Source organism: Pseudophryne corroboree, chromosome 1 (genome assembly GCF_028390025.1).
Source record: "Pseudophryne corroboree isolate aPseCor3 chromosome 1, aPseCor3.hap2, whole genome shotgun sequence".
In the NCBI taxonomy this organism is placed as follows: domain Eukaryota; kingdom Metazoa; phylum Chordata; class Amphibia; order Anura; family Myobatrachidae; genus Pseudophryne; species Pseudophryne corroboree.
The window spans coordinates 603,725,426-603,746,725 of record NC_086444.1 but is presented as its reverse complement, the minus strand read 5'-3'; the positions used below and the strand labels follow the sequence as shown (position 1 = coordinate 603,746,725).

At 46.7% G+C, this 21,300-nt stretch overlaps 1 protein-coding gene across 4 annotated transcripts in view; it reads left to right on the top strand.

Annotated features, from left to right (window-relative positions):
• Positions 1–21,300, top strand: part of STK11 (serine/threonine kinase 11) — a 125,717-nt gene that overhangs the window by 8,435 nt on the left and 95,982 nt on the right. For all 4 annotated transcript variants that reach the window (XM_063914349.1, XM_063914351.1, XM_063914350.1 and 1 more), the window contains exons 3-6: positions 2,678–2,767; positions 5,333–5,465; positions 5,559–5,695; positions 5,903–6,030. In XM_063914349.1, coding sequence (XP_063770419.1) covers positions 2,678–2,767; positions 5,333–5,465; positions 5,559–5,695; positions 5,903–6,030 — 488 coding nt within the window. The remainder of the gene's footprint in view (positions 1–2,677; positions 2,768–5,332; positions 5,466–5,558; positions 5,696–5,902; positions 6,031–21,300) is intronic.

The following is a 21,300-nucleotide window of genomic DNA, read 5'->3' as shown; positions in this document are numbered from 1 at the left end:
CTTCTCGAGGGCCGCAGATTCGGCATACAGGACTGGGTCCTGGTGACCACCGACGCCAGCCTACGAGGATGGGGGGCAGTCACTCAGGGAAGGAACTTCCAAGGACAGTGGTCAAGTCAGGAGACTTCACTACACATAAATATACTGGAACTAAGGGCCATTTACAACGCCCTGAGTCAAGCAGAGCCCCTGCTTCAAAACCAACCAGTGCTGATTCAATCAGACAACATCACGGCGGTCGCCCATGTAAACCGCCAGGGAGGCACAAGAAGCAGGATGGCGATGGCAGAAGCCACAAGGATTCTCCGATGGGCGGAAAATCACGTGCTAGCACTGTCAGCAGTGTTCATTCCGGGAGTGGACAACTGGGAAGCAGACTTCCTCAGCAGGCACGACCTCCACCCGGGAGAGTGGGGACTTCATCCAGAAGTCTTCACGGAGATTGTATACCGTTGGGAACGGCCACAGGGGGACATGATGGCGTCCCGCCTCAACAAAAAGCTAAAAAAATATTGCGCCAGGTCAAGGGACCCTCAGGCGATAGCTGTGGACGCACTAGTGACACCGTGGGTGTACCAGTCTGTTTATGTGTTCCCTCCTCTTCCTCTCATACCCAAGGTACTGAGGATAGTAAGAAAGAGAGGAGTAAGAACTATACTCATCGTTCCGGATTGTCCAAGAAGAACTTGGTACCCAGAACTACAAGAAATGATCTCAGAGGACCCATGGCCTCTGCCTCTCAGACAGGACCTGTTACAGCAGGGGCCCTGTCTGTTCCAAGACTTACCGCGGCTGCGTTTGACGGCATGGTGGTTGAACGCCGGATCCTAACGGAAAAGGGCATTCCAGATGAAGTGATTCCTACGCTGATAAAGGCTAGGAAGGACGTGACAGCACAACATTATCACCGTATATGGCGAAAATATGTTGCTTGGTGTGAGGCCAGGAAGGCCCCTACAGAGGAATTCCAGCTGGGTCGATTCCTGCACTTCCTACAGTCAGGAGTGACTATGGGCCTAAAATTAGGATCCATAAAGGTCTAGATTTCGGCCCTATCTATATTCTTTCAAAAAGAACTGGCTTCACTGCCTGAAGTTCAGACGTTTGTTAAGGAAGTGCTGCATATTCAGCCCCCTTTTGTGCCTCCAGTGGCACCTTGGGATCTTAACGTTGTGTTGGATTTCCTGAAATCCCACTGGTTTGAGCCACTTAAGACCGTGGAGCTAAAATATCTCACGTGGAAAGTGGTCATGCTATTGGCCTTAGCTTCAGCTAGGCGTGTGTCAGAATTGGCGGCTTTGTCATGGAAAAGCCCATATCTGATCTTTCATATGGACAGGGTAGAATTGAGGACTCGTCCCCAATTTCTCCCTAAGGTGGTATCAGCGTTTCATTTGAACCAAACTATTGTGGTGCCTGCGGCTACTCGGGACTTGGAGGACTCCAAGTTACTAGATGTAGTCAGGGCTTTGAAAATCTATGTAGCCAGGACGGCTGGAGTCAGGAAAACTGACTCGCTGTTTATCCTGCATGCACCCAACAAGCTGGGTGCTCCTGCTTCAAAGCAAACTATTGCGCGCTGGATCTGTAACACGATTCAGCAAGCTCATTCTGCGGCAGGATTGCCGCATCCTAAATCAGTAAAAGCCCATTCCACAAGGAAGGTGGGATCTTCTTGGACGGCTGCCCGAGGGGTCTCGGCTTTACAGCTTTGCCGAGCTGCTACTTGGTCGGGTTCAAACACATTTGCTAAGTTCTACAAGTTTGATACTCTGGCTGAGGAGGACCTTGCCTTTGCTCATTCGGTGCTGCAGAGTCATCCGCACTCTCCCGCCCGTTTGGGAGCTTTGGTATAATCCCCATGGTCCTTACGGAGTTCCCAGCATCCACTAGGACGTCAGAGAAAATAAGAATTTACTCACCGGTAATTCTATTTCTCGTAGTCCGTAGTGGATGCTGGGCGCCCGTCCCAAGTGCGGACTCTCTGCAATACATGTATATAGTTATTGCTTAACTAAAGGGTTATTGTTATGAGCCATCTGTTACTGAGGCTCAGTTGTTGTTCATACTGTTAACTGGGTATGGTTATCACAAGTTGTACGGTGTGGCTGGTATGAGTCTTACCCTGGATTCCAAATACTTTCCTTGTTGTGTCAGCTCTTCCGGGCACAGTTTCCTTAACTGAGGTCTGGAGGAGGGGTATAGAGGGAGGAGCCAGTGCACACCAGATAGTACCTAATCTTTCTTAGAGTGCCCAGTCTCCTGCGGAGCCCGTCTATTCCCCATGGTCCTTACGGAGTTCCCAGCATCCACTACGGACTACGAGAAATAGAATTACCGGTGAGTAAATTCTTATTTTCTCCATCGCACAAATACATTCACACACACATGCTGTAAAACTAATTCTGCAGTATGTATTTGTGCAAGCCAATGGAAGCCTATCAAATAGACAAACTGCTATTGGTCTGATTAGTTTAGAGCCCATACCTCAGCACTGTGAGGCAACAATGTTAACCATTATGCTGCCATGTCCTCTGTATAGTGTAATACAGAAAAGTAATACAACGTGACTGTACTTCACAGAGGAAATGTATTCAAATAGGAGAGAGGGAATACTAATGGCTCTTATGCAGAAAGTGTCCCTTTTGTATATTTGTTTCCTTAATTCTTTGCATACGTATATGGTTATGGAGTACTGTGTGTGTGGAATGCAGGAGATGCTGGACAGTGTACCAGAGAAACGATTCCCTGTCTTTCAGGCTCATGGGTAAGTACCATTCTCTTTTCCAGTGCCTTGCTAAAGTATTCAACCCCCCTTGGCTTTTTAACTATTTTGTTACATTACAACCTGTAATTTTTATTTATTTATTTTTTATCTGATTTTTATGTGATGGATATTCACAAAATAGTCTAAGTTGGTGAGGTGAAAATTAGCACGTGCATATGTATTCATCTCCTTTGCTATGATTCCCCTCAAAAGTTCTGGTGTAACCAATTACCTTCAGAAGTCACATAATTAGTGAAATGAAGTCCACCTGTGTGCAATCTGTGTCACATGATCTGTCAGTATAAACACACCTTTTCTGAAAGGCCCCAGAGGCTGCAACACTACGAGTGGGCCCTACTCACTTGGCGATGTGCCGCCGAGGTGCCCGACGGCCGATACGGCCGACGAGCAACCCGGCGGCGGGGGGGGCAGTGACGGGGGGAGTGAAGTTTCTTCACTCCCCACGTCACCCGGCTGCATTGAAGTGCAGGCAAATATGGACGAGATCGTCCATATTGGCCTGCATGCACAGCCGACGGGAGACCAGCGATGAACGAGCGCGGGGACGCGCATCGTTCATCGCTTAAGTCTCCACACTGAAAGATATGAACGAGTTCTCGTTCATTTATGAACGAGATCGTTCATATCTTTCAGAATATCGCCAAGTGTGTAGGGCCTATAAGCAAGAGGCATCACACCATGAAGACCAAGGAGCTCTCCAAACAAGTCAGGGACAAGTACAAGTCAGGGTTGGGTTATAAAAAAATATCCATATCTTTAATGATCCACTGGAGCACCATCATATCCATCATCTTCAAATGGGAAGAACATGGTACGACAACAAACCTGCCAAGAGAGGGCTGGCCACCAAAACTCACAGACCGGGCAAGGAGGGCATTCTTCAGAAAGGCAGCACAGAGACCTAAGGTAACCCTGAAGAAGCTGCAGAGTTCCACAGCAGAGACTGGTGTATCTGCATATGTGATCACAATAAGCCATACACTCCATAGAAATGGGCTTTATGGAAGAGTGGCTAGAAAAAAGACATTACTTAGTGTTAAAAATAAGAAGGCACGTTTTGAGTTTTCCAAAAGGCATGTGGACGACTCCCCATATGTATGGAGGAAGGTGCTCTGGTCAGATGAGACTAAAATTTAAGTTTTCGGCACCAAGAAAAACGCTATATCTGGCGCAAACCCAACACATCCCATCAACCCGAGAACACCATCCCCACAGTGAAACATGGTGGTGGCAGCTTCATGCTGTGGGGATTATTTTCAGCAGCAGGGACTGGTAAACTGTTTCGAGTCGAGGGAAAGATGGATGGTGCTAAATACAGGAATATTATTGAGCAAAAACCTGTTTCAGTCTGCCTGTGATTTGAGACTGGGACGGAGTTTCACCTTCCAGCAGGACAAGGACCCGAAGCATACTGCTAAAGCAACACTCGAGTGGTTTAAGGGGAAACATTTAAATGTGTTGGAATGGCCTAGTCACAGTCTAGATCTCAATCCAATTGAGAATCTGTGGTCAGACTTGAAGATTGCTGTTCACAAGCGGAAACCATCCAACATGAAGGAGCTGGAGCAGTTTTACCTTGAGGAATGGGTAAAAATTCCAGTGGCAAGATGTGGCAAGCTCATAGAGACTTATCCAAAGCGACTTGCAGCTGTAATTGCAGCAAAAGATGGCTCTACAAAGTACTGACTTTAGGGGGATGAACAGTTATGCACGCTGAAGTTTTCTGTTATTTTGTCCTATTTGTTGTTTGCTTCACAATAAAATAAATAAATAAATAAAAAAAATCTTCAAAGTTGTAGGCATGTTCTGTGAATGAAATGATGCAAACCTTCCAACAATCCATTTTAATTCCAGGTTGTGAGGCAACAAAACATGAAAAATGCCAAGGGAGGTGATTACTTTAACAAGGCACTGTATCTCTACTTAGGTCACCCCACTAAATTTGGGTTCACTGTTCCTACCACTTTAATTATGTCTTTATGTATTCAGCCATTCCTTAGTTTTGTCTTTCTCTGCCTGTTTTGAATAGAACTGGGATTTTTATGTAAGATCATGTCTACTTTTTCGGCTGAAATAACACTTGCTATTAACGCAGTTTTAGCCCGATGGTCATTATCGGTTTATTTATTTATTTTCCATCTGAAAATGTACTCATTTTCGGGCGATAACATGTGGAATCTGGGATACGTATTTGGACCCATGTGTTATAGTGCCTCTGAGGGCTGCTTTTCGAGGAATGGCATGTGAAGCATAATCACGATAAGTGGTGGGTATTGGGACAAATTGTGCAGCTCCTGGCAAATCCATTAGCTGCTGTAAATGACTGCAGCTAATTGGATACAGCCTGTAGTAATAATGTAAATAGCCAAGGAATAAAAACATGTATTTAAGTAAAATCCCAGCTGTAGACTATTTTTACATTAATTTACATTTGTACTCTTTCAAAATATGACATTTGTTGTAATGTGTTGCTCCTTTTTACTGTTTTTGTTTGTCATCTGTAGTTTGGGGTACACATCATATTTGCTTCCTTTTGTTTTGCAGTTATTTTTGCCAGCTTGTGGATGGTTTGGAGTATCTTCATAGTCAGGGCATTGTGCATAAAGACATCAAACCTGGGAACTTGCTGCTTACTACAGACGGGACGCTCAAAATCTCAGATCTGGGCGTTGCGGAGGTAGGTTGTGAGAGATCAGGGTGCGACTCCTAGTGAAGGTTAGTCCAATACTGGGGTAAAAGCAGTATGTGATCACCTCCTCTCTCTACACAGGCCTTACACCCATTTGCAGAGGGTGACACATGCAGGACCAGCCAGGGGTCCCCCGCTTTTCAGCCTCCAGAGATCGCAAATGGCTTGGACACTTTCTCAGGGTTCAAAGTGGACATCTGGTCAGCAGGCGTGACCTTGTGAGTTAACCATCATGCATTTACCCCAAGGCACCCATTTCCAATTTCACATCCACAACATTCTGCCATCTTCAATGTCCATTCCCTCCACCCACCCCCGTTGGGTGAGGGGGACAAACTAAAAATGGCTTGTCAAAAGTAGAACAATTACCTTAATGCGTTGCTCTTAGAAATACTTATGATTAATTGCTGTCTTTCAATGCATAGGTACAATATCACTACTGGGCTGTACCCCTTTGAAGGGGACAATATATACAAACTGTTTGAGAATATTGGAAAGGGAGACTACTCGATTCCGGAGGACTGCGGGCCACTGCTGTCTGACCTGCTGAGAGGTGAGAACTTACTAAATGAATACATTGAGAAGTTTAGATAAAATAAGGAAATGTTGCATTATTGAAATGGGAAGAGTAAACATGTTTGGATGGAATGTGCGCATGTGAAAAGAGAAGTTTATCTATAGAGTTATGCTCTGGAGTTTTTTGTTTGCAGTAAGGACCCAATTCTTGTTTGCACAGTATGTATACTACAGACTTGTAGAAGTGTATATCCGTAAGTGCTGAGAGCCCTCGCTATGTGCCCACCTTTTCGGGGGGCGCACAGGGAAGCCCTGACCCCATTCTGCTGGGAACACTGTGCTTTATAAGTGTAGTCCACAAATAAAGCCACACGCACAGATAGCGCACAGATATCCAAGTTAGTCAATTATGCTGGGGTGCACTGCATCTCAGGCAATCCTGTTATATCCAGGAGAGCCACATATGCACCTTCTCACTAAGCACTTTGCACATCTTGATGTCCCGAGAGGATCAAAACGTTGACTCCTGTGAGTGTTTCACTGATATGAGTTAATATACTTGTTTTTCACCTTCAATGACAAGCCTGGTGAGCGCTCTCCTATATACTCGAAACAAAATAAATATATATATATATATATCAGCTCGGGGGTCCGGCACTCCGTAGTTAGAGACATGCAGCTGCGCCGGTGCCCTCGCAAGAGGGGAAGATACAAAGACTCGGCGGCGCGGCACTCGGCTTCACAACAGGAAAAAGAACACGGACACCTTTCCTTTTGGTCAACGTTTCAATGTATTGGACACATTTTCGTCAGGACGAAAATGTGTCCAATACATTGAAACGTTGACCAAAAGGAAAGGTGTCCGTGTGTGTGTGTATATATATATATATATATATATATATATATATATATATATATATATATATATATATATATATATATATATATATATATAGTATGCTCCGGGGTCTGGCACTCCCTTTAGGTCAATACAATAGTCGCTGGTGCCCTCGCAAAGGTAAATGCATGTAGAAACTGCGCGGCACTCAGCAGTATCAGAAAGAAAAACACGGAAAGCTTCTTGCTTATCAACGTTTCAATGTATTTTTCACATTTTCATCAGGATAAATAACCACCTAAAAAACACATACCTTTATACCCGTACATCACCATGTGCAAACTGGCGTGGGGGCCGGGACTGCACACCCGCCCACAAGTCGCCCAATGCTGACGTCATCCATAGAAGACTAATCAGCTGTGCTCAAACTTATCACCATAGAAACTAAAAACAAAGCACGAGACAAATCTGTGAATGCATTTGCATGGACACTGCACTAGCTTGCTTAATTATTAATATTATCCATCTAGCACAACAACTACATTACAGAAACAATTATGCAAGCGGATTCCCAATAAAATTCATATAAGATATGCAGAAAGACATATCTATTTATGCTTTAAATCACACTACCTTAAAGAGGCATACGCTATATTTTCATTAAGACCTCTAGGACTTACTACATCTAACCGATGGATCCACTGCGCCTCACGGCGCAGCAATTGCAGACCCCTATTGCCACCTCGAATATCCTCCAAGACCGTATCTATCATCCTATAGCGTAAGGTGTTTACTCGACCTATGTGATCTATCAGATTCTATGCCCCTGCGGCCTCTGCTACATTGGCAAGACTACTTGTAAGTTTAAGGTGCGCATGGGACAACATAGGGCAGCTATAAGGGCAGCCCTGTCTACCGGTAAAAGCGACCAGCCGGTCGCTAGGCATTTTTTAGAGAGGAAACATCAATTAAACACCTTACGCTATAGGATGATAGATACGGTCTTGGAGGATATTCGAGGTGGCAATAGGGGTCTGCAATTGCTGCGCCGTGAGGCGCAGTGGATCCATCGGTTAGATGTAGTAAGTCCTAGAGGTCTTAATGAAAATATAGCGTATGCCTCTTTAAGGTAGTGTGATTTAAAGCATAAATAGATATGTCTTTCTGCATATCTTATATGAATTTTATTGGGAATCCGCTTGCATAATTGTTTCTGTAATGTAGTTGTTGTGCTAGATGGATAATATTAATAATTAAGCAAGCTAGTGCAGTGTCCATGCAAATGCATTCACAGATTTGTCTCGTGCTTTGTTTTTAGTTTCTATGGTGATAAGTTTGAGCACAGCTGATTAGTCTTCTATGGATGACGTCAGCATTGGGCGGGTGTGCAGTCCCGGCCCCCACGCCAGTTTGCACATGGTGATGTACGGGTATAAAGGTATGTGTTTTTTAGGTGGTTATTTATCCTGATGAAAATGTGAAAAATACATTGAAACGTTGATAAGCAAGAAGCTTTCCGCGTTTTTCTTTCTGATACTGCTGAGTGCCGCGCCGCCGAGTTTCTATATATATATATATATATATATATATATATATATATATATATATATATATATATATATATATATATATATATATATATATATATATATATATATATATATATATATATATATATATATATATTTGTGGACATCCGCACAAAGCTGTATCAGTAGAAGACAACACGGTGGTGCTCAACTCCAAGGAATTTAGGGTTCCTGATAATAGTCTTTTGAAAAAAGAGGGCACTCACCAAATTTTCATAAAAGAAAGTCAGAAGGTCATTTATTAGTACATCCGCAAGTCGACGTTTCGATCACGTCCAAGTGATCTTTGTCAAGACAGCAAAACAGTGTTGTTTGGTGACAGAACACCAGAAGCAGCATGTCCAACATGTTCACATACACAAGTATTTATACCATCACCAATCTAAGTAAGCCAGCCCCACCCACATGTGTCACTTCCTGTCAGGTTATGAGCTGTAATAGAACATTGTATAGCCAATAAACATATATTTTATGGTCACAAAAGAAGTATGTGTTAGTCCTGAATGTTACACCCAAAACCGAAAGCACCATGTACTTTAAAATGTGTTAACATCCCTAATAGAGCCGGGCACATAGAAACAGGAAGTGTATGTGCGTTCCAACGGCCCATGGAACGCACGCGCATACCGGAAGTGACTCGCGTATACCGGAAGTGATGCGCATAACCATGGCAACCGGAAGAATCACTAAAGGACTAAACGTGTAATCGCGGGGACAAAACTAGTAAACAGTTGTCATGGGGATGATATATTGGGTCATAGCATAGAGTGACGGAAGTGACACGCGTAGTCATGACAACACAGAACAACATCAAAGTAGCATAATTAATTAATCGTTGTCATGGGAATAACACATAACATTGGGTCAGCTGGAATCTCACATTGGTGATGGTGCACAATATCCTCCCATATTATAACATAAAATATAACTTTTAATAATACCATTAAAATATCACAAAAATTAAAATTATATATATCAGGCCCCGGAGACATAGGGATTTAGTGAGGCCGCCATAACCATGGCCGGCGTCAAGAAAGCCACCATATACTCAAAACGTATGGCCACACATATATAAATACATCTATATAAAGCAAAGAACCGTATATAAATCATAGAAATACACCATGACTATAGATCGTTACAGAAAGATCCCATATGGATTAGCTTCATTTAAACCTTGTGGAGTAAGTGTCTCTAGCTCAAAGATCCACCGTGATTCACGCCGTTTCAATTTTAGTTCCCTATCACCGCCTCGGATTGAAGGTGGAATATGGTCAATTAACATACATTTGAGACTTGAAACTGAATGTTTATGTTGTAACCAGTGTTTGGCTACTGGTTTGTCCGTTTTGTTGGTCTCCAGAGCCTGTCTGATTGAATAACGGTGGTTTGCCATACGTTCACGGAAACACCGTGTGGTAAGTCCAACGTAGTAAAGCCCACAGGGACAGATGATAATGTAGATCACAAACTCAGACGTACACGAGAGCTTATATTTGATTGGGATCCGTTTTCCACTATGTGGGTGGGCAAACGAAGATCCACTCGTCATAGATCTGCATGTTGTGCAATCAGGGCACCGGAAACAACCTGTTTTCCTCCTCGTCAGCCATGTTTGATTCACGATTTGTGGTTGCAGGGTTGGACGCATCAGCAACTGTCGTAAATTAGGCCCTCTACGATAGGAGTGCATAGGAGGTCTTTGGCTCAGACCCTCCAATTTGGCATCTGTTGCAACTATGGGCCAGTGCTTCCTGATTGCTTTCTCAGCAGTCTTGGTCTTTGTGTCAAACGTAGATGTAAAGATGAGCCGACTAGGATCAAATCTTGGTGCAGGTTTCTGACCAGTATTTTTATTTTTATATTTGACCTTAGCTTTCTTAAGGCATCTGGAGACCACCTTCGGTGAGTACCCTCTTGCAAGAAATCTCTCAGACTATATGAATTTTCTTGATGTAACGATTTTCCGAGAAGGTACTCACCTAGGATCAACCCTGTTCCGGAAACAGACTGATAGGAACACATTACTGTTTGCCACGAGCCACCATCCAGATAGGCATACTTTCTTTCAGGCTATCTCCCAATTCCTACGTGTGTTGCGAAACAACTCCTCAATGGCTACTGCAGATCAACAGCTCTCCGAAATGTCAGAGATTTCTTGCTGTATTTGGCCCTGAGGACGGGGGTTCACCCCGAAACATGTCGGCCTATTTGGTCTAAATAAATGACCCACATTTTTCATTGATAGTCTGACTGAGTGCCGCCTTCTTCCAATCCACGCATATAGTGACCACGGTCACCAGGAAGGCACCGCAGCCATTACTTTGACAAGGTATAAGGGAGTGCCGGGCCACCTTGCTTTATATATATATATATATATATATATGTATGTATGTGTGTGTGTGTGTGTGTGTGTGTATATATGTATATATATATATATATATATATATATATATATATATATATATATATATATATATATATGTGTATATATATACATATATATGAGAGAGAGCTAGGTTCTCAAGCTTTCTTGCTTCCCCTCCCTCTAAGGCTCTCTAGCTTCCCCTCCCTCTCTTGCTTGTCTTTTTTTTTTTTTCTTCCCCCTACTGTAGTTTTTGGAACGTCCTCATTTTTTCTGCTGTACAATGCTCTGTCTTTTTGTATGTGGCCTGTGCATTCCTGTGTGCTTTCTTTCTGTTCTACTGTTAAACATTTTTTGCTGTGGATATTGATCTGATGTTAGTAGTTTTTCATCATGAGGTGGTATGTGATTAGCAAGTATGGGAAATAACAAGTGCAGATGTGTGTTTTGCCAGATCTCTTTGGAAGTGACATCACTGACACTTGTGGGAGGGCTCAGTGTTCATACCAACTGTCATTCCATTCCACTGTGATGATTTAAGGCCCCCATACATCTAGCCGATTCCCTGATTCACTCGGGTCTGCTGATCAGCGGCCATCAATGGTCGGCGAACCATTGGGAAATCGGGGAAATTCTTCATGTTAAAACGCCTGATTTGTATATTCCAACCTTTTTTAGTCGGTTCGGGGGAATCGAGAATTTTCTGACCAAGGAGTCAGGGGACCTTTAGGTGGAGATGTATCTAGAGTGGACTAATGGAGACATTGCCTATAGTAACAATCTACTTCTATCTAGCTTTTATCAAGTACATTCTATAAAATGATATGTAGAAGCTACTTTAGTTGGCTGCTACGGACACTTTCCCATTTCTTAAGTGAGCAGTTGTTAAGACACCTTATAATATCACTATATATCTATAACGCAGGGTTGTGAAGTGCTAGATAAAGTGTCCTTTGTCTAATATTCTGCAGTAGATGTATTTTTGAAAACTTATTGCAGCGCCCATTTTATAGTCCTTAAATAGAAATCTTAACATAATAATGAAGCGCACAACAGTAAATAGTATGTTTTATATTTCTCTGACGTCCTAGTGGATGCTGGGGACTCCGTAAGGACCATGGGGAATAGCGGGCTCCGCAGGAGACTGAGCACTCTAAGAAAGATTTAGTACTACTGGTGTGCACTGGCTCCTCCCTCTATGCCCCTCCTCCAGACCTCAGTTAGAATCTGTGCCCGGACAGAGCTGGGTGCTTTTAGTGAGCTCTCCTGAGCTTGCTAATAAGAAAGTATTTTAGTTAGGTTTTTTATTTTCAGAGAGCTTCTGCTGGCAACAGACTCTCTGCTACGAGGGACTGAGGGGAGAGAAGGAAACCTACTAACTGCGGCTAGGTTGCGCTTTATAGGCTACTGGACACTATTAGCTCCAGAGGGATCGAACACAGGACCTGACCTTGTCGTCCGTTCCCGGAGCCGCACCGCCGTCCCCCTCGCAGAGCCAGAAGACAGAAGCCGGCAGAAGCGGAGAAGACATCGAAATCGGCGGCAGAAGACTCCTGTCTTCACATGAGGTAGCGCACAGCACTGCAGCTGTGCGCCATTGCGCCCACACTAACCCACACACTCCGGTCACTGTAGGGTGCAGGGCGCAGGATGGGGGGCAGCAATTGTTACCTCCTGGCGAATGCTGCATATAAACAGTGGCACACTGTTATATGTATGAGCCCCCGCCATTTATTTTACAAGAAATCGCGGGACAGAAGCCCGCCGCTGAGGGGGCGGGGCCTTCTTCCTCAGCACTCACCAGCGCCATTTTTCCTGCCACAGCTCCGCTGAGAGGAAGCTCCCCAGGCTCTCCCCTGCAGAATCACGGTAGAGGGGTAAAAAAGAGAGGGGGGGCACATAAATTTAGGCGCATAAATCATAATACAGCAGCTACTGGGTAAACACTAAGTTACTGTGTAATCCCTGGGTTATATAGCGCTGGGGTGTGTGCTGGCAAACTCTCTCTCTGTCTCTCCAAAAGGCCTTTTGGGGGTCCTGTCCTCATTTAGAGCTTCCCCTGTGTGTGTGGTGTCGGTACGCGTGTGTCGACATGTTTGACGAAGAAGGCTATGTGGAGGCAGAGCAAGTGCAGTTGACTGACGTGTCGCCGCCGACGGTGCCGACACCTGATTGGATGGATATGTGGAAGGTGTTAAATGATAATGTAAACTCCTTACATAAAAGGTTGGATAAAGCTGATACCTCGGGTCAGTCAGGGTCTCAACCCATTCCTGATCCTACAGCGCAGAGGCCCTCAGGGTCTCAAAAGCGCCCACTATCCAAAATGGTTGACACAGATGTCGACACGGATTCTGACTCCAGTGTCGACGACGATGATTCAAAATTGCAACCAAAAATGACAAAAGCTATACGGTACATGATTATAGCGATGAAGGATGTTTTACACATATCAGAGGTGAACCCTGTCCCTGACAAGAGGGTTTATATGTATGGGGAGAAAAAGCAAGAGGTGACTTTTCCCCCTTCACATGAGTTAAATGAGTTATGTGAAAGAGCGTGGGATTCCCCAGATAAGAAAGTCCTGATTTCCAAAAGGTTACTTATGGCGTACCCTTTCCCGCCTGAGGACAGGGTGCGCTGGGAATCCTCCCCTAGAGTAGATAAAGCTCTAACACGCTTATCTAAGAAGGTGGCCATGCCGTCGCAGGATATGGCCACCCTAAAGGATCCTGCAGATAGAATGCAGGAAAGTATCCTGAAATCTGTTTATACACATTCAGGGACTCTACTGAGGCCGGCGATTGCGTGGATGTGTAGTGCTGTAGCAGCGTGGACAGATAATCTGTCTGAGGAAATGGATACCTTAGACAAGGATACTATTATGCTAACCCTGGGGCATATAAAAGACACTGTCCTATATATGAGGGATGCCCAGAGGGACATTTGCCTACTGGGCTCTAGAATTAATGCAATGTCAATTTCTGCCAGGAGGGTCCTGTGGACTCGGCAGTGGACAGGTGATGCCGACTCCAAAAAACACATGGAGGTGTTACCTTACAAGGGTGAGGAATTGTTTGGGGACGGTCTCTCGGACCTGGTTTCCACAGCTACTGCTGGGAAGTCAAACTTTTTGCCATATATTCCCCCACAATTGAAGAAAGCACCGTATTACCAAATGCAGTCCTTTCGCGCACAAAGAAGCAAGAAGGTCAGAGGTGCTTCCTTTCTTGCTAGAGGCAGGGGCAGAGGAAAAAAGCTGCACCTTACAGCTAGTTCCCAAGAACAGAAGTCCTCCCCGGCTTCCACTAAATCCACCGCATGACGCTGGGGCTCCACGGGTGGAGCCAGGAGCGGTGGGGGCGCGTCTCCGACATTTCAGCCACCAGTGGGTTCGCTCACAGGTGGATCCCTGGGCTATACAGATTGTGTCTCAGGGATACAGGCTGGAATTCGAGGTGATGCCCCCTCAACGTTACCTAAAATCGGCCCTGCCAGCTTCCCCCATAGAAAGGGAAGTAGTGGTAGCGGCAATTCACAAGCTATTTCTCTAGCAGGTGGTGTTAAAGGTTCCCCTTCCTCAACAGGGGAAGGGATACTATTCCACAATGTTTGTGGTACCGAAACCAGACGGTTCGGTCAGACCTATATTAAATTTAAAGTCCCTGAACATTTATCTGAAAAGATTCAAGTTCAAAATGGAATCGCTCAGAGCGGTCATTGCAAGCCTGGAAGAGGGGGATTTTATGGTGTCTCTTGACATCAAGGATGCTTACTTGCATGTCCCCATTTATCCGCCTCATCAGGAGTACCGCAGATTTGTGGTACAGGACTGTCATTACCAATTCCAGACGTTGCCGTTTGGTCTGTCCACGGCACCGAGAATATTTACCAAGGTAATGGCAGAAATGATGGTGATCCTGAGAAAGCAAGAAGTCACAGTTATCCCATACTTGGACGATCTCCTCATAAAGGCGAGGTCGAGGGAGCAGTTGCAGATCAGCGTAGCGCACTCACAGGATGTGTTGCAACAGCATGGCTGGATTCTGAATATTCCAAAGTCGCAGCTGATTCCTACGACGCGTCTGCCCTTTCTGGGCATGATTCTGGACACAGACCAGAAGAAGGTGTTTCTCCCTGACGGAGAAGGCTCAAGAGCTTGTGACTCTAGTCAGAGACCTCTTAAAACCAAAACAGGTGTCGGTGCATCACTGCATGCGAGTCCTGGGAAAGATGGTGGCATCGTACGAAGCCATTCCCTTCGGCAGGTTCCATGCGAGGATCTTTCAATGGGATCTGTTGGACAAATGGTCCGGGTCGCATCTTCAGATGCATCGGCTGATCACCCTGTCCCCCAGGGCCAGGGTGTCTCTTCTGTGGTGGCTACAGAGTGCTCACCTTCTCGAGGGCCGCAGATTCGGCATACAGGACTGGGTCCTGGTGACCACGGATGCGAGCCTCCGAGGGTGGGGGGCAGTCACTCAGGGAAGAAACTTCCAAGGGTTGTGGTCAAGTCAGGAAACTTGTCTGCACATAAAAATCCTGGAACTAAGGGCCATATTCAACGCCCTGAGTCAAGCGGAGCCCCTACTTCGCAACCAACCGGTGCTGATTCAGTCAGACAACATCACCGCGGTGGCTCATGTAAACCGCCAGGGCGGCACAAGAAGCAGAGTCGCGATGGCGGGAGCCACCAGGATTCTTCGGTGGGCGGAGAATCACGTACAAGCACTGTCAGCAGTGTTCATTCCGGGAGTGGACAACTGGGAAGCAGACTTCCTCAGCAGGCACGACCTCCACCCGGGAGAGTGGGGACTTCATCAAGAAGTCTTCATTCAGATTACAGATCGATGGGAACTGCCACAGGTAGACATGATGGCGTCCCGTCTCAACAAAAAGCTACAACGGTATTGCGCCAGGTCAAGAGACCCTCAGGCGATAGCTGTGGACGCCCTGGTAACACCGTGGGTGTTCCAGTCAGTCTATGTGTTCCCTCCTCTTCCTCTCATACCCAAGGTACTGAGAATCGTAAGAAGAAGAGGAGTGAGAACAATACTCATTGTTCCGGATTGGCCAAGAAGACCTTGGTACCCAGAATTGCAGGACCTGTTGCAACAGGGGCCCTGCCTGTTCCAAGACTTACCGCGGCTGCGTTTGACGGCATGGAGGTTGAACGCTGGATCCTAGCGGAAGAAGGCATTCCGGAGGAAGTTATTCCTACGCTGATAAAGGCTAGGAAGGACGTGACCGCAAAGCATTATCACCGCATATAACGAAAATATGTTGCTTGGTGTGAGGCCAGGAAGGCCCCTACTAAGGAATTCCAACTGGGCAGATTTCTGCACTTTCTACAGTCTGGAGTGACTATGGGCCTGAAGTTGGGATCCATAAAGGTCCAGATTTCGGCCCTATCCATTTTCTTTCAAAAGGAACTGGCGTCTCTTCCTGAAGTTCAGACGTTCGTTAAGGGAGTGCTGCATATTCAGCCCCCTTTTGTGGCACCTTGGGATCTCAACGTGGTGTTGGGTTTCCTAAAATCCCACTGGTTTGAACCACTTAAGACCGTGGAGCTAAAGTATCTCACGTGGAAGGTGGTCATGCTATTGGCATTAGCTTCGGCTAGGCGTGTGTCAGAATTGGCGGTTTTGTCATGTAAAAGCCCCTATCTGGTTTTTCATATGGACAGGGCGGAATTGCGGAGTCGTCCCCAATTTCTGCCAAAGGTGGTGTCATCTTTTAATTTGAACCAACCTATTGTAGTGCCTGCGGCTACTCGTGATTTGGAGAATTCCAGGTTACTAGATGTAGTCAGGGCTTTGAAGATTTATGTAGCCCGAACGGCTGGAGTCCGGAAAACTGACTCGCTGTTTATCCTATATGCCCCCATCAAGTTGGGTGTTCCTGCTTCAAAGCAAACCGTTGCCCGCTGGATCTGTAACACGATTCAGCAGGCTCATTCTGCGGCTGGATTGCCGCATCCAAAATCACTGAAAGCCCATTCCACAAGGAAGGTGGGCTCTTCTTGGGCGGCTGCCCGAGGGGTCTCGGCATTACAGCTTTGCCGAGCTGCTACTTGGTCGGGTTCAAACACATTTGCAAAATTCTACAAGTTTGTTACCCTGGCTGAGGAGGACCTTGTGTTTGCTCATTCGGTGCTGCAGAGTCATCCGCACTCTCCCGCCCGTTTGGGAGCTTTGGTATAATCCCCATGGTCCTTACGGAGTCCCCAGCATCCACTAGGACGTCAGAGAAAATTAAGATTTTACTTACCGGTAAATCTATTTCTCGTCCGTAGTGGATGCTGGGCGCCCGTCCCAAGTGCGGACTTTCTGCAATACGTGTACATAGTTATTGCTTAATAATGGGTTATGTTATGTTGGCATCCATGGTTGAAGCCCTGTTGTTGTTCATACTGTTGACTGGATAAGTGTATCACAAGTTATACGGTGTGATTGGTGTGGCTGGTATGAGTCTTACCCGAGATTCCAAAATCCTTTCCTTATAATGTCTGCTCTTCCGGGCACAGTTTCCTTAACTGAGGTCTGGAGTAGGGGCATAGAGGGAGGAGCCAGTGCACACCAGATAGTACTAAATCTTTCTTTAGAGTGCCTAGTCTCCTGCGGAGCCCGCTATTCCCCATGGTCCTTACGGAGTCCCCAGCATCCACTACGGACTACGAGAAATAGATTTACCGGTAAGTAAAATCTTATTATTTGTCTTACGTCCTAGAGGATGCTGGGGTCCACATTAGTACCATGGGGTATAGATGGGTCCACCAAGAGCCATTGGCTCTTTAAGAGTTTGAGAGTGTGGGCTGGCTCCTCCCTCTATGCCCCTCCTACCAGACTCAGGTTAGAAATTGTGCCCGGAGGAGCTGGTCACAGCTAGCGGAGCTCTCCAGAGCTTTTCTAGAAAAATTTTATTTTAGAGTTTTTCATTTGACAGGGAGGCTGCTGGCAACAGCCTCCCTGCAGCGTGGGACTAAGGGTGGGGGAGTAGTGTCCGCCCTGCGGGGTCTGAGCCACTTACAGGACACTGAGCTCCTGAGGGGATAAATCGTTCCCCGCCACAGGGGATCGCTCACCCCAGCAGCATACCGCCAACCCCTTACAGAGCTGAAGATTGTGGCGAGTAAGTCACCGAGCCCCCCCTAGCAAGCAGGGGGCCGGTGTGAAGATAGCGGCAGCAGGGTAGGAGCGCAGTATTAACTGCACTTCGGGATGGCTCAGCGGTACATAGTGCGGCGCGCTGAGGGGCGCCCTGGGCCAGTGCTTACACCCTACACTGGTCCCAAAGCCTGTCGGGGTCCCAGGATCTCAGCCAGCATCAATCCTCAGGCCAGTATAATTTGATGAAGAGCGGGAAGACAGCGCCATTTTGGGGGCGGAGCTTCTCCACAGAGCGGACCCAGCAGCGTTCAGCACCATTTTCCTGCCTGCACAGCGCTGATCAGGAGAATGAAGGTCCATCCACAGCAACTCCAGCTATCTCTCACGGTACCAGGTGGTTGTAGAAGGGGGGGAGGCTGCAATACGACTGTGTATCCTGTTAAGGTGCACAGTCAGCGCTGACAAGGGGTCTCCCTTTAGTTATAAGCGCTGTGTGTGGGTTGGATCCAATCTCTGTTTCTCTCTTGCCATTCTTGGGGGGAAACTCTGTCTGCCCTCCGCTGTGTGTGGAGTGTTTTGTGGTCTCCTTTAGCTATGTCCAGGGACACTGTCTCATATGCTGCGGAGGATATGTCCTCCCAGGATGATCCCATTCCATGTAATCAGGATGGCAGTGGTTTAGCACAGATTCCAGAAGGGGAACCTGAGTGGTTTTCCTCTATCAAATCTTGGATTTCTCAGATTTCAGACAGGGTTGCAAGTAATGAATCTGCAACCCAGGTATTGCAGAACTCTATGGCAGTATGGCCCGATTCGGGTACCTCCGGACGCTCCGCTATATACCCACACAAAAGTGCGCTTGTTCAAGTCATGCAAGATGACACTGATACCGATTATGATACCACAGACGGTAATGGGGATGTGTTGCGGGGGTCTGCATCTCTTGCGAAGGGGGTGCAATTGATGATAGAGGCTATCAGGGATGTGTTGAATATTAATGATACCACACCTGAGCAGGTTGGGGAGGCTTTTTTCACTGAAATAAGAAAGCCTCGCTAACCTTCCCTGCGTCAAAGGAATTGAATGCTATACTTGAGAAAGCATGGGAAAACCCTGAGAAAAAATTCCAGATCCCTAAAAGGGTCCAGGTGGCGTTTCCTTTCCCTGAGGAGGATAGGAAAAAATGGGAAAGCCCACCAACTGTTGATGCATCTGTGTCCAGACTCTCAAAAAATGGTGGTTTTGCCTGTTCCGGGATTTACCGCCTTAAAGGAGCCGGTTGATCGAAAGATTGTAAAATGGTCAGCTATCTTACTTGAGCATTTGGATACAATGGATAAGGGTGATGTTGAATTGTTTTTGTGTAACATTCACGATTCAGCAGGTTTTATGGTAGAATCCATGAAAGATCTCTTCCATGTCCGTTTCAGCTCATCGGGGACTGTGGCTGCGCCAGTGGTCGGCCGACGCGGAATCCAGGAAAAGTGTGGCGTCCCTACCCTACACAGGTCAGGCTCTCTTTGGGGATGCTTTGGATGCTTGGATATCCACGGCTACAGCGGGTAAGTCTTCATTCCTTCCCTCAGCTGCACCTGCTCCGAAAAAATAATTTTCTTCATCAGCATCGCAGTCCTTTCGGCCTAACAAGCCTAGAAGGGCCAAGCCGTCCAATACCTTCTTTAGGGGAGGTCGAGCTAAATCCAAGAAACCTGCTGCGGCAGGTTCCCAGGACACTAAGCCTGCTTCCAATACGCCAAGGTCCTCCGCATGACGGTGGTCCGCGCGGCCTGGAGGTGGGGCCAGTGGGAGCGAGGCTCAGACAGTTCAGTCACGTCTGAGTATCGTCCGGCCTGGATCCCTGGGTCATAGATATTGTGTCCCAGGGATACAGGTTGGAATTTCAAAATCTCCCTCCTCACCGATTTTTCAAATCAGGCTTGCCAGCTCTGCCCTACGAGCAGTGGTTCAGAAGTTGGTGGAGGCACAGGTCATTGTGCCAGTGCCTCCTCATTCGCAAGCCACGGGTTACTATTCGAACCTTTTCGTGGTACCGAAACCGGATGGTTTGGTCAGACCCATTCTGAACCTAAAATCACTGAACCCTTTTCTGAAGGAGTTCAAGTTCAAAATGGAGTCTCTCAGGGCGGTGATTTCAGGTCTGGAAGAGGGGGAATTTCTAGTATCCCTGGATATCAAGGATGCGTACCTCCACATTCCGATTTGGCTACCGCATCAAGCTTATTTCCATTTTGCATTACTAGAATATCATTTCCAGTTCCTGGCCCTACCATTCGGCCTCTCTACAGCACCAAGGGTGTTCACCAAGGTGATGGCAGAGATGATGGTTCTACTCCGAAAACAGGGGGTGAACATCATTCCGTATCTAGACGATCTACTGATAAAAGCATCGTCCAAGGAGGAGCTGTTGCAGTCCATTGTACTCACAGCCCGCCTACTCAGAGTCCACGGTTGGATTCTGAACCTTCCAAAATCTCATTTGGAACCAACCCGGAGGTTGGTTTTTCTGGGGATGATCCTTGACACGGAAGTGCAGAGGGCGTTTCTTCCGCAGGAAAAGGCGTTGGTGATACAAACAATGGTGCGGGATGTCCTGAAGCCAACCCGGGTGTCGGTCCATCAATGCATTAGCCTTTTGGGGAAGATGGTTGCCTCTTACGAGGCTCTCCAGTACGGGTGGTTCCATGCTTGGGCCTTCCAACTGGATCTCCTGGACAAGTGGTCAGGATCTCATCTCCACATGCACCAGAGAATTCGTCTGTCGCCAAAGGCCAGGATTTCACTCCTCTGGTGGCTCCAATTGCCTCACCTTCTAGAGGGCTGCAGGTTCAGGATTCAGGACTGGTTCCTTCTAACCACTGATGCGAGCCTCCAGGGCTGGGGCGCAGTCACTGAGGGGGAACCTTCCAAGGAAGGTGGTCAAGTCTGGAAGCCAGCCTGCCGATCAACATCCTGGAACTAAGAGCCGTCTACAACGGTCTTCTTCAGGCGGCCCATCTTCTAAGAAATCGGGCCATTCAAGTACAGTCGGGCAATGTAACGACAGTGGCTTACATAAACAGACAGGGCGGAACGAAAAGCAGAGCTGCAATGTCAGAGGTGACCAGAATCATCCTCTGGGCAGAAAAACACGCGTTGGCGCTCTCTGCAATCTTCATTCCGGGAGTGGACAACTGGGAAGCAGACTTCCTCAGCAGACATCCGGGGTAGTGGGGTCTCCATCCAGAGGTGTTCAAGGAAATAACAGACCTTTGGTGGTTACCCCAAATAGACACCATGGCCTCTCTAGTCTCAACAAGTAGCTTCAACGCTATCGGTCGAGGGACCCACTAGCAGTGGCAGTGGACGCCGTGGTGTCTCCGTGGGTGTTCCAGTCAGTGTACGTGTT